The sequence below is a fragment of the Balaenoptera acutorostrata genome, chromosome 19, assembly GCF_949987535.1.
Source record: "Balaenoptera acutorostrata chromosome 19, mBalAcu1.1, whole genome shotgun sequence".
NCBI lineage: Eukaryota > Metazoa > Chordata > Mammalia > Artiodactyla > Balaenopteridae > Balaenoptera > Balaenoptera acutorostrata.
Window position 1 is genome coordinate 58582275 of NC_080082.1, and position 11787 is coordinate 58594061.

At 47.0% G+C, this 11787-nt stretch overlaps 1 protein-coding gene across 5 annotated transcripts in view; it reads right to left on the reverse strand.

Moving 5' to 3' along the window:
* The window catches only part of LIG1 (DNA ligase 1), a 39827-nt gene that overhangs the window by 27463 nt on the left and 577 nt on the right, over positions 1-11787 (reverse strand). For 4 of the 5 annotated variants that reach the window (XM_057534360.1, XM_007168212.2, XM_007168213.2 and 1 more), the window contains exons 2-3: positions 2269-2336; positions 7-96 (exon numbers count right to left, since the gene is read on the reverse strand). In XM_057534360.1, the coding sequence (XP_057390343.1) occupies positions 7-96; positions 2269-2285 (107 nt within the window). In that variant the 5' untranslated portion in view covers positions 2286-2336. Of the gene's footprint in view, positions 1-6; positions 97-2268; positions 2337-7470; positions 7509-11787 lie in introns of those variants that run through there. The other variant, XM_007168211.3, reaches the window with a different exon arrangement.

Genomic DNA, 11787 nt, shown 5'->3' on the forward strand with positions numbered 1-11787 from the left:
ACATACTTTGGAGGGGACTCTGTTTCTCTGGTGCTGTTGGATAGCTCCTTCTCTGGCTTCTTCACTTTGCCCTCTTTCGTGGGCTGGAAAAATGACCTGGAGGAGCAGAGGAGGGGGGGAAAAGGGAATGATAACAGAACCAATAACCCCTCTAACACACACCACATTCCACAGCTTCCGATGCCCGTCCCCATCCCAGGATGCAACAGAAGACTTCAAACAACCCCCTTAGACCAATAAGGAAAACTGAGGCTTATCAGATGGAGGAGGCAACGCCCTGCTTATTTTTCTGCCCCAACTCGCCACTCACCTGAGAAACAGCACACATCCCGATTTCCATTCCACAGGGATTAACTATGCACTTACTATGTGCCAAGGCCTGTCCTTGGAAGCTAGGGGCAGGGCAATGACCCAGACACATATGCCCCTGCCCTGGAGGGGATGACACTCTAGTGTGGTAGGCAGACATTAGCAAGCAGCTAAATATAAAATGTCCAAGGGCGTTACGTGCTCTGAAAAAGATAAAGGTGCCCTCCCCTCTACCTGAGCCTGGCTAGGCTGAGTGGCTTGCCCCAGAGAGCAGAGTACTGAGAGGGGAAAAACAGGGGCTTGATGGCGCAGGGACCTGGCCAGGTGAGGAAGGTTAGCATTGCCTACGATGTCTTGGGGACGTCGTGCACCCCCAATATGAGGCAATGAGAGGGCACCTCACCACAGTGCCCAAAACCCCAGGCTAATTATGAGAGTATCCGACAAACCAAACCGGGGGTAAGGCTACAGGTGTCATGACAAAGAAAGCCTGAGAAACTGTCACCCAGAGGAGGCATGACAACTAAATGCAACATGGCTCCAAATCAGATCCTGGAACAGAAAAGAACATTAACAGATAAACTGGTGAAATGCAAATGAAGTCTGGAGCTTAATTAACAGGAATGTATCGCTGTTGGTTCCTTATTGTGACCAATGGACCACAGTGATGTAAAGTGTCAACAATGGAAACCAGGTGAAGGGTATACAGGGACTCTCTGTACTATCTTTACAACTTCTTGGTACGTCTAAAATAATTCCAAAATTAAAAGTTTACTTAATCTTTAAAAAATAAAATAGGGACTTCCCTGATGGTCCAGTGGTTAACATTCTGTACTCCCAATGCAGGGGGCATGGGTTTGATCCCTGGTCAGGGAACTAAGATCCCATATGCCACGCGGCACGGCCAAAAAAGGAAAAAATAAAAAAATAAAATAAAGCAGGTGACAGAAAGCAATCAAAAGTGCTATCATCCCAGGAGAGACTGTCCCCAGATTTCTCATCACCTGAGAAAAATGCAGCCTGGGATCTGTGTAAGCCACCAACTCCCAGGTCTCTGGTGGTGACACCCAGGTCCGGATCTGTCTAGAGTCCATCCCCTCCTTCTGGGAATAGCCCTCCACGTTCCTCTTGTGATGCCCGTTCCCCCACATTCTCTCAGCCCCTATGGTTCGCGTGGGTCTGCGCTTTCACCCACAACCAGGGCACAGGCCCCGGGCCTGGCCACTCAAGGCCCTGCATCCCTGGGGCTACGACAGTGGCTGGTTCAGGGACCAGCATGCGGCCCAAGGTGGGCCAATGAAACTTAACTCTAGATATTGTTGTGACAGCTGGGAGAGACACCACCTCTTTCCACCAGGATTGCTGACTCTAGGGTACTAAAAGCCTAAGGAAGACAGCCTGCCAGAGTGATACAACATCCAAGAAAGCAGAGCTGCACGATGGAGACAGAGTCCCAGTGAGAAAGTCTGGACAACTGGATCTGACTATTAAAGCCAAGTTTCCACTACACAAGCCAAAGAATTCCTCTTCTGTTTCTCCTGAAGCCAGCCTGCCTGAGTACCGGCCTTTCAGGCCACATCACGCTTCGCTGCGGAGGGCTATCCGGGGCATTGTAGGGTGTTTAGCAGCCTGCCTGGCCTTTATCCACTGGATACTAGTGGGAAATTCCCTCTCCCCCCAGGTGGTGACAACCAAAAATGTCTGTGGTTCCCTGGGGGACAAAACTGCCCCTGATTGAGAACCAGGGGTCAGGGTCTCTGAACCTTGCAACTAAAAATTTTGGTTACTACACTACCCATTTTTCCGATCCCCTTTCCCACTGTCTGTACTGCTCAACTCCTGGAAATCCCGACGTGAAGACTAACCCGAGTTCTTCTAAGATAAGGCGCAGAGTCAGAGAGGGGAGCAGAGAACTTGGAGAATGTAAGCCGGTGGCAGGGGTGTGGGGAGGGTACTTACATAATACTTCGCTGCATGATGGCGTCAGAATCCTCCCCTCCCCTCTCCTCCTCTCCAATGGGCAGCTCCTGAAGTAGACATCCAAATACTTGGTGAGGATACTGATTGTGCAGAGATCAAAACAGAAACTTTCACACACTGAGGTCTGGGGAAATCACCCTGAAATCTACATCACCCGGCTTGAACTTTACACTCGCTGAACAGCCCATGATATGGCCTGTCAAACGTACAACGTGCAGCTGCTTTAACCAACTAAAGAAGAGAATGCATTTACCAGAAATAAAGAACGTCCACTCCGAAGATAGGCATAAATGTCTCCCTTCCTATGACAGCCGGGCTAGTAGCCCTTCAAAGACAAGGTTTCCTTCCCAGGTGCCACGGCCATACTGACTCACTGTGTCTGCATGCTAATCTTTTTTTTCCCTCTTTTTGAAACCTTGAAGGAATGTACTCCCGGTCGTGTTTGATGTACGTGCTTTGTTCCAACAAGATATAAAACTGTGCTGAAAACCATGCTTCTCTGGAGCAGTTCCTCAGAACTGAGAGGCTGTCTCTTGAACTACAGTCCTCCGTTTGGCTTGAATAAAACTCTTTTTTTTCTATTCCCATTAGGGATCGTTTCTCAATTATTTACGTTGACACTTCTTTGCAGAAAGAAAAAAACCCCACAAAATCAGAAACATGAGTTTCCCCATCAAGAAGAAACTCCCGTTTCTACAGACCAAAATGATTTGCTGGTGAGATTTATTAGTGAAGAAAAGGGGTCTGAGTCAGACAACAAGGCGCTTCCTTTACCGTAGGGAGCCTGCTTTTTGTCTAATACAATGACACACTGAAGACAAAAAGGTTTTGTTCAGTTGGGTTTTTTTTTTTTTGCTAAGTTTTCAGGTTAGTGAAAAAATTTTTTGCAGTGATTATATAATATCCTAAAATGGCTGTGAGACATGGCAGTTCATTAAATCATACCCACAGGGCTAAATAAATCAGCCGTTAAGCAGTTTCTAAGGTATATTGTTAACCAAAACAAAGGGCAGACCCTCGTGGGGGGCACACCAATCTCAAAAGGGTGCGGACTGGATGATTCCATTTACATGACACTCTGCAAAGGACAAAACTCACACGGAGATGAGCAATTGCCAGGGGGCGGGGCTATGAAGGGGTAGGTAGCACAGGGAGCTCCTCTGGGGAGACGGCACAGTTCTGTACCTCCATTGTGGTGGTGCGTCCACAGATCTCCGCATGGGATCAAACTGCACAGACACAGACAGTCACACACACACAGGAGCGCATGTAAAAACTGAACAAGGGCTAGAATCCAGCTAACAGCACTGTCCAAGGCTAATTTCCTGGTTTTAATACTGGATTACACTAATATAAGGCTTCCCTGATGGTGCAGTGGTTAAGAATCTGCCTGCCAATGCAGGGGACACGGGTTCGAGCCCTGGTCCGGGAAGATCCCACATGCCGCGGAGCAACTAAGCCCGTGCGTCACAACTACTGAGCTCACGTGCCACAAGTACTGAAGCCCGTGTGCCTAGAGCCCGTGCTCCACAACAAGAGAAGCCACCACAATGAGAAGCCTGCGCACCGCCACGAAGAGTAGCCCCCACTGGTTACTAGAGAAAGCCCGCGTGCAGCAACGAAGACCCAATGCAGCCAAAAATAAAATTAAAAATAAATTAAAAAAAAAAAAAGATGTCACCTCTGGGGGAAGATGGGTGTACTATTTTTACAACTTCCTGTGAGCCTCTAATTATTTCAAAATAAAAAGTAAAAAACAAAACAGAATGAAGGCACTATTACTGCTATAGAAAGAAGGCCTAGATCTAGTAAGTAACATTTTAACTAATAACAATAAATAATAAAGGAGGCAGAACACTGGATATAATATGCTACTGATTTTGCAAGACAAGGGAAAATAAGAACATACGTATTCATTAGTACTGCTTATATCAGCCAATCAGAAACTCTGGAAAGATAACCAAGAAAGCAACAGAAGTGGCTGGGGCCGACAAGGTGACAGGCTGTGAGGCGAACTGGTCACTGTGTACCTCTGTCCTGATTTTATTTTGAACCATACGCATTTATTACCTGTTCGACTTTTTAAATAGTAAATCTAAGCCCCAGATAACTTTTCTAATTCTCTTTCTCAGCCCCCCACTCCTTCCTCCTGGCTCTTCCCTCTGGTGAGGCCCTGCCCCCCACCACCAACAAGGGCCAGTCCCCTTGGCCCAGCTCTGAGCTGATGGGCCGCCAGGAAGCCTCCCGGGGGCACCTGCTGGAAGAGCAGCTCACTCTCCTGGCCTCTCATGGTGGTTAATTAGTACTTCTCTCATCACACTTACTGCATCCACCCCGTGGTCCCCAGATTACATTCAGAGTTTAACTTTCCAATCAGATGTGGGGCTCTGGAGCCATGGGGCTGTGCCTGGTTCACTCCCATCTCCTCCAAAAATTATTTCCCAACCTTCAGAGATTCTTCATACCACCTTGGCAATTTCCACCATATCTAGGTAAACCCTGAATTTTTTTTCACTGAATTATTTTTTCTGTGAAAGAATCAACTTCTTATGAACTGGGGTGCTTAGTGGGCAGTAGGCACTCTTCCAAAACTTTAGATGAATTAATTCATGCAAAAGCTATTACAATTCATCATTGTCCTGATTTTACAAATGAGGTGATGGAAGCACAGAGAGGTCGAGTAACCTGCTCAAGGTCACACAGCCTAATGAGTTGCAGAGCCAGGATCCAAAGCCAGGTGTCTGGCTCCAGAGTCTGTGTCCTTAACCACTAACATTCTGAGGGCGAGGAAGGAAGGGGGTCCCTCCATATTAGGATCGAGGGAGATGGAGGTGGCCCTAGATCTGGGGGCTGTTGAGATAACAACTGTACCAACGATAATGTGACCCCATACTTCCCAACCACCCACTCAAGCATTTCCAACTGTTATCCCCATGTCACCGATGAGAAAAGTGAGGCACAGAAAGGTTAAATCACTTATCCTGAATCACAGAGCTCATAAGCAGCAAACGGGGGATCCAAATTCAGACAACCTGGCTCCAGATCCTAGGCACCCTGCACTCCCATTTCCGTCACTCCCACAGACAGAACAACATCGCTTGTCACAAATAGGAGACAGCCGCAAAAATAAAAAGAACAAAACCAGATGATTAGGTTCTAGTTAGAAGCATTGGCTGCTGGAGGCTCTGAGCCCAGACCTGCTGCTTTCTGTTTGTTCAAAGCGGTAATTAGCCAAGTGCTAGAGGGGGCTGTGAAAGGCACCCTGCACCAAAGGGAGCCCTTCTAAGACAAACTGAAAGAGAATATAAAGGGATTAACTTTCTCCTTATGAGCGTTAGTGTTATTTAATGTCATACCCATACACCACTTCGTTTCCTTAAGTAATTCTGTTAATTTTTTTTTTTAATTTTACTTATTTATGGCTGTGTTGGGTCTTCGTTTCTGTGCGAGGGCTCTCTCTAGTTGCGGCGAGCGGGGGCCACTCTTCATCGCGGTGCGCGGGCCTCTCACTATCGCGGCCTCTCTTCTTGCAGAGCACAGGCACCAGACGCGCAGGCTCAGTAATTGCGGCTCACGGGCCCAGTTGCTCCGCGGCATGTGGGATCTTCCCAGACCAGGGCTCGAACCCGTGTCCCCTGCATTGGCAGGCAGATTCTCAACCACTGTGCCACCAGGGAAGCCCTCTGTTAATTTTTTAATGTGTGAAACTCAAATCAGAAAAAGCCTTTATTGCTTAAAGAAGCATGCTGAAATAAATAGGGACAAAATGTCATGATGTCTGTAAACTAGTTCAAATATTTCAGCAAATGCCTGAAGTTTGCTTTAAAATAATTCAGGGTTTTTGGGGGGAATTAAGGAGCATATAGACGAAATAAGAATGAACACATTTTGATCATTCCTGGGGCTGGGTAATGGGTACACAGGGATTCATGACACTACTCTCCACTTTTGTGTATGTTTGAAACTTCTACAATAAACGTTAAATTTTTTTATTCAGAAAATTAGATGGTGCAAACATAGCAAAATGTTAACAGCTGTAAAATCGAGGTGGTGGCATATTATCCCAGTTGCTCTACTTTTCTGTCTGAAAGTTTTTATGAGTCAAAGATGAAAAAGTAACCTAAGATTGGAAATAAAAATATAATTTGCGTATACAGCCCAAAGCTCAGAATTCATGAAAATCAATAAGGTAGTGAATAACCCAGCCCCCTTCCCCCCTCAAAAAACACAAGTATTGGTATGAGTCCGTCACTTGAGAAAGTTCTAACCTATCCTGCACATGAATTATCTGTCAAAGTCAAGATCTTTTCTTCCCAACCAGCCAGGGAGCCCCTAAATTCACTTCCACACAAGGGAGAACAGAGCCTCACGCAGAAGTCACTGCAGGGCTCCCAAGGCTTTCAGTCTCTGGGACAATACAGGAAAGGAAACCCAGTCCCTGCTCTTGAAAAACCTCACGGGCCCCACTGTCAAAGATATGCAAAGTACGGGATGTCCCTGGTGATCCAATAGTTAATAATCCGCGCTAACAATGCAGGGAGCACAGGGTTCGATCCCTGCTGGGGGAACTAAGACGCCCACTCGCCGGCGCGGCCAAAAAAAAAAAAAAAAAAAATGTGCAAAGTAAATAAGGATGAAATAGGACTCAGCGTTCCAACAAGGAGACTGGAAAAAATGAAGGAACGAACAAATTAACGAACTCGACTAAAACCCAATTTCTTGATTCGAAGCTCAGGGCTCAGGGCCCTGGCGTTAAATACCATTTATATGCTGATTTATACCTCAAACAGCCTATTTATTCTCCAACCACCACCCCTAAGTTGCCAGCCAACTTCCTTTAGGAACCCAACTCCAAAAGTTTCCCAGCCCTTCCCTAAGTCTACAAACCAGTCAATCCTCCTTCTTTTCACTTTCCCTCCCCATCACGTCCTCCCTTCCTGCCTTGACTCGCGTAGATGCCGGGGCACCATTACCATCTTTCGTCGCTCTCTTGCTCTTAACTCCCGCCCTCCGTCTCACCGTGCAAAACCCCAAAGCTGCTGATTCCAGCCAACTTTCCACCTACCCCGTGCCTGCACCCGCAGAACGGACCTGGACTGGTCCCCAGAGGTCCTTCGGACTGCGGTCCAAGTCCCTCCGTTCCCCCAGACCATTCAACCCTCCTGCTCTCCCAGAACGTACTTCACACCGGCTTCTCCAGCCGCTGGCACCGCCTCCACTCTCCTCCTCGGCCGAGGAAATGGCAGCAATCGGGAGAAAGACAAGTTCCCACCACCTTATCTGCCTCCGCAACTGCGCCTGCGCGCAGGCGCTCCGACTCCCAGCTGTCGGTACTGCGACCACCCAGCTGTGCCCGCATTTAAGGCCAGACCTTCGACCTGCGCACCAGATCTTACGCCCTCTCACCTCCTCAAACCCCATGCTCCAGCACGCCTCTCCCTTCTCTCCTGCATCATCAACTTTTCTCTCTACTAGACCATCCCTATCGGTTTACAATTCTGCTGTGACTCCTCCCATCTAAACAAACAAACAAACAAAAACCCCTCTCTTGACCCCACGTGCTCCTGGCAGCTATCGCCCCATTTCTCTGCTCCCCTTTTCAGAGAAGTCATAGAAAGAACTGTCCCAAGGCACCACCTCCAGTGTCTCTCCTCCCATCCCCGCTTGAACCTTTAAGTTTCCCCACATCACTCAGCTGGACCTTGTTCATTAAGATGATTGAGGACCTCTGGGCTGCTAAATCCAAAAGTCATTTCTTGTTCCTCATCTTGGCCCATCAGCAGCATTAGAAACATCTGACTCCTTGCTCCATTGAAATTCTTCCTTCAAACCACACCCTCACCTCAGTGTCCACTATTTCCTGCATTCCTGCGATGGGTCTTAGCCACTGCGGTGAGAAGAATAAGTGCCCCCAAAGATGTCCCCACGCTAATCCTGGACCTGTGGATATGTTACCCTACATGGCAAGAGACTCTGCAGATGTGATTAAGCATTCTGAGGTGGGGAGAGTACTGTGGATTATACAGGTGGGCCCAGTGTAATCACTTAAAAGTGATTACAAGTGATCCTTGTTAAGTGGAAGGAGGGGCTTAGAGTCAGAGATTGGAGATGCTACCTCGCTGGCTTTGAAGATGGAGGAAGGGGCCACCAGTCAAGGAATGCAGGTGGCCTCTAAAAGCTGGAAAATGCAAGGAAATGATTTTTCCTAAAGCCCCCAGAAGGTATGTAGCCCTGCCAACACCTCGATTTTAGGGAAACCAATTTTAAACTTCTGGCCTCAGAAACTGTAGGAGAATAAAAATTTGTGCTGTTTTAAGCCACTCAGTTCCTGGTAATATGTTACAGCAGCAACAGAAAATGTAGCAACTCACTTTCTAACGGTTGCAGTGCCCAAGGCCCAATCCCTCCTGTCTGTCCTATTTATACCCACTCCGTTGGAAACCTTATCCAGTTTGATGGCTTAAACATACTCTGGGACGATGATGACCCCAAAATGTCTACCTCTAGCTGTGACTTCCCCTCTAAACTCAAGGACTCATATTTCTAGTTTTCTGTGCTGCTATCTCCATCTGGATATCTAACCAACATCTCAGACTCAATGGGACCAAATCCAAACTCTAAGAAAAGACACACACACACACACACACACGCATACACACACTTTTATCCCTCCTCCAACCAATGTTCACCATCTCAGCATTGGTAGCTTTTTTCACCCAGCTGCACAGGTCAAAAACCTTGGAGTCCACTACATACCTATTATTTAATTATCAAACAAGTGACAATACCAAGGGCTGGGGAAGATGGGGAGCAACTGGAACTCTCATGTATTTCTGGTGGGAATGCAAAATGGTCCAGTCACTTTTGGAAAAGTTTGGCAGTTTCTCAAACCGTTAAGCATACATTTACCATATTGACCCAGCAATCCCACTTCTGGGTATTTACCCAGTGAAATCCTATGTTCACACAAAAACCTGTAACCTAATGTTTACAGCAACAGGTCTGTTCATAATCGCCAAAAACTGTAAAAAACCCAAATGTCCTTCAATGGGTGAATGGATGAACAAATTGTGGTACATCATACAATGCATTTAATTGCTGGCTAGTATTCCATTGTAGAATGTTCTAAACTGTGTTTACGCTTACTCGGCAATAAAAAGGAGTGATCTACTGATACACTACAGGAATGGAGAGGAATCAGTGGTTGCCAGACAGAGGACTTAAAGGGAGCCCCAGAATCATTTTTAGGGGTGATGGAACGGTTCTGTACCTTGATTGTGGTGGTGGTGACATAACTCTAAATGTTTCAAAATTAAAAGAGTAAATCTTACCATATGTAATTTTTTTTATTATTAAAAAAAAATCAATGGAGTTACCAATGATTCAGGTCCAGCTACCGCCACCCCTGGCCTGCTGTACTGTCCCCTCCCTCTTTTTCTTAACAGCACATAGCACAACCTGACCTTATAAATTAGAATTTGTCTCACCCTCTAGAGCAGTGCTTCAAACAGGACTTTCTGCCTGATAGAAATGTTCTCTATCCGCATTGTCCAGAAAGGGAGCTCTAGCCATATGTGGCTTCTGAGCATTTGAAAGGCAGCTAGTGCGACTGAGGCACTGAGTTTTTCATTTGTTTCTAATTAACTTTAATTTTTTTTTTAAGATTTATTGATTGATTGATTGCTATGTTCGGTCTTCGTTTCTGTGCTAGGGCTTTCTCTAGTTGCAGCAAGTGGGGGCCACTCTTCATCGCGGTGCACGGGCCTCTCACTATCGCGGCCTCTCTTGTTGTGGAGCACAGGCTCCAGACGTGCAGGCTCAGTAGTTGTGGCTCACGGGTCTAGTCGCTTCATGGCATGTGGGATCTTCCCAGACCAGGGCTCGAACCCGTGTCTCCTGCACTAGCAGGCAGATTCTCAACCACTGCGCCACCAGGGAAGCCCTAACTTGAATTTCAATAGCTACTACTATGTATAAAATAGATAATCAACAAGGACCTACTGTATAGCACAGGGAACTCTACTCAATATTCTGTAATAATCTATGTGGGAAAAGAATCTGAAAAAGAATGGATATATGTATAACTGAATCACTTTGCTGTACACCTGCAACTAACATAATATTATAAATCAGCTATACCCCAGTATAAAATAAAAATTAAATTAAAAAAATAATAAAAGTAATACCTAGTCATAAAAAAAATTCAATAGCTACACGTGGCTAATGGCTACTGTATTAAGCAGTGCAGGGCTCAAATGTAAGTTCCATAAAGATAGGGATTTTGTCTATTTGTTCAAAGATAGGGCCATGGGACCTAAAACAGTGCTGGCACTGAACGCACTGGCCCACACACACTCCTTTGATTACTAAAAATTGGGATAGCAAAAACATTACTAAAGAATTTAGGGTTTACAAGCAAGATCTTTCAAACCTGGAGACCATGGTAACAAGGGGGATGTAAAAGGGTGTTTAGAGGTGAATGGTCTGAGGATGACAGGCCAGAAGGCTCAAGTCTGCATTTCTTCTATTTAGTAAAAGCTCACATTTCCTGACCTGTCCCCTATCCTCACCCCACTCCTGTGAAATATTTTACACCTTTCCCCTAAATACGCTACTCTCCCTACTGCTCTGAGGTTTAAAACAACTCAGCATTCCCCCAAAAGGCAACTCAGGAAGCTGAGACAGGAAAGGGCAACTGCCTTGTCCAGGGCCACACAGCTGGTCAATGACGGATACTATAAACGAAGGGTGCCAGTTCTGAGAACCGCCAGGGATTCACATTTAAAATATCCCCGCCGCACTCCCAGACCTACTGAATCACAATCCTGGGAATGGAGGGGGAAAGTCTGCAGGCCTACCGAGCTCCCAGGGAATCCTAAAATAAGATGAAATTAAGGAGGTCTTACTTAACACGTCCTTCCTGCCTTTTCCTCGTGCCTTCTTCTCAGGCTGCCTAATAAGTCAGAAATTCAAACGGGCTGAAAAGGGGATGGTGGCCAGGGAGTGATGTCCTTAATCCCATTTTCTGCTGGCTCCCCTCACTGATTCCCCTCAGCTTTCAGACGCCAGCTCTCCTTTCCAAACGCCCCCTCTTCCTCCCAAGTACCCTCCCCCTTACCCTTGAAGCTTCCCCCTCACTTAAGGTCCTCAAGATCCTTCTCTCTTCCCTCCCCAAGCCCTTCTGGCCCTCCCTCCACCATCTCGGGTAACAATTAGCCCAGACCTTTCAGCTAACCTCCTCTATGGCCCCACGCCCTCCCAGGCCTTGGCCTCCTCCTCGCCGTCCAGCCGCCCCTTCACTGCTCTTCCCTTGGCCCCGCCCCCTCATCAGGCACACACAAGGCCAGACCTCCCCCCGTCCAGAAGGTTCGAGACCTTTCATAAGGCCTTTGCCTAGGCCTAGCTCTTACCACTGACTTTCCTCTGGCCCCACCTCCATCTACCTGGGCTCACCCCTTAAAGCTGACCCCTCGCCTTCAACCTTTCCCCCGGCCGCGT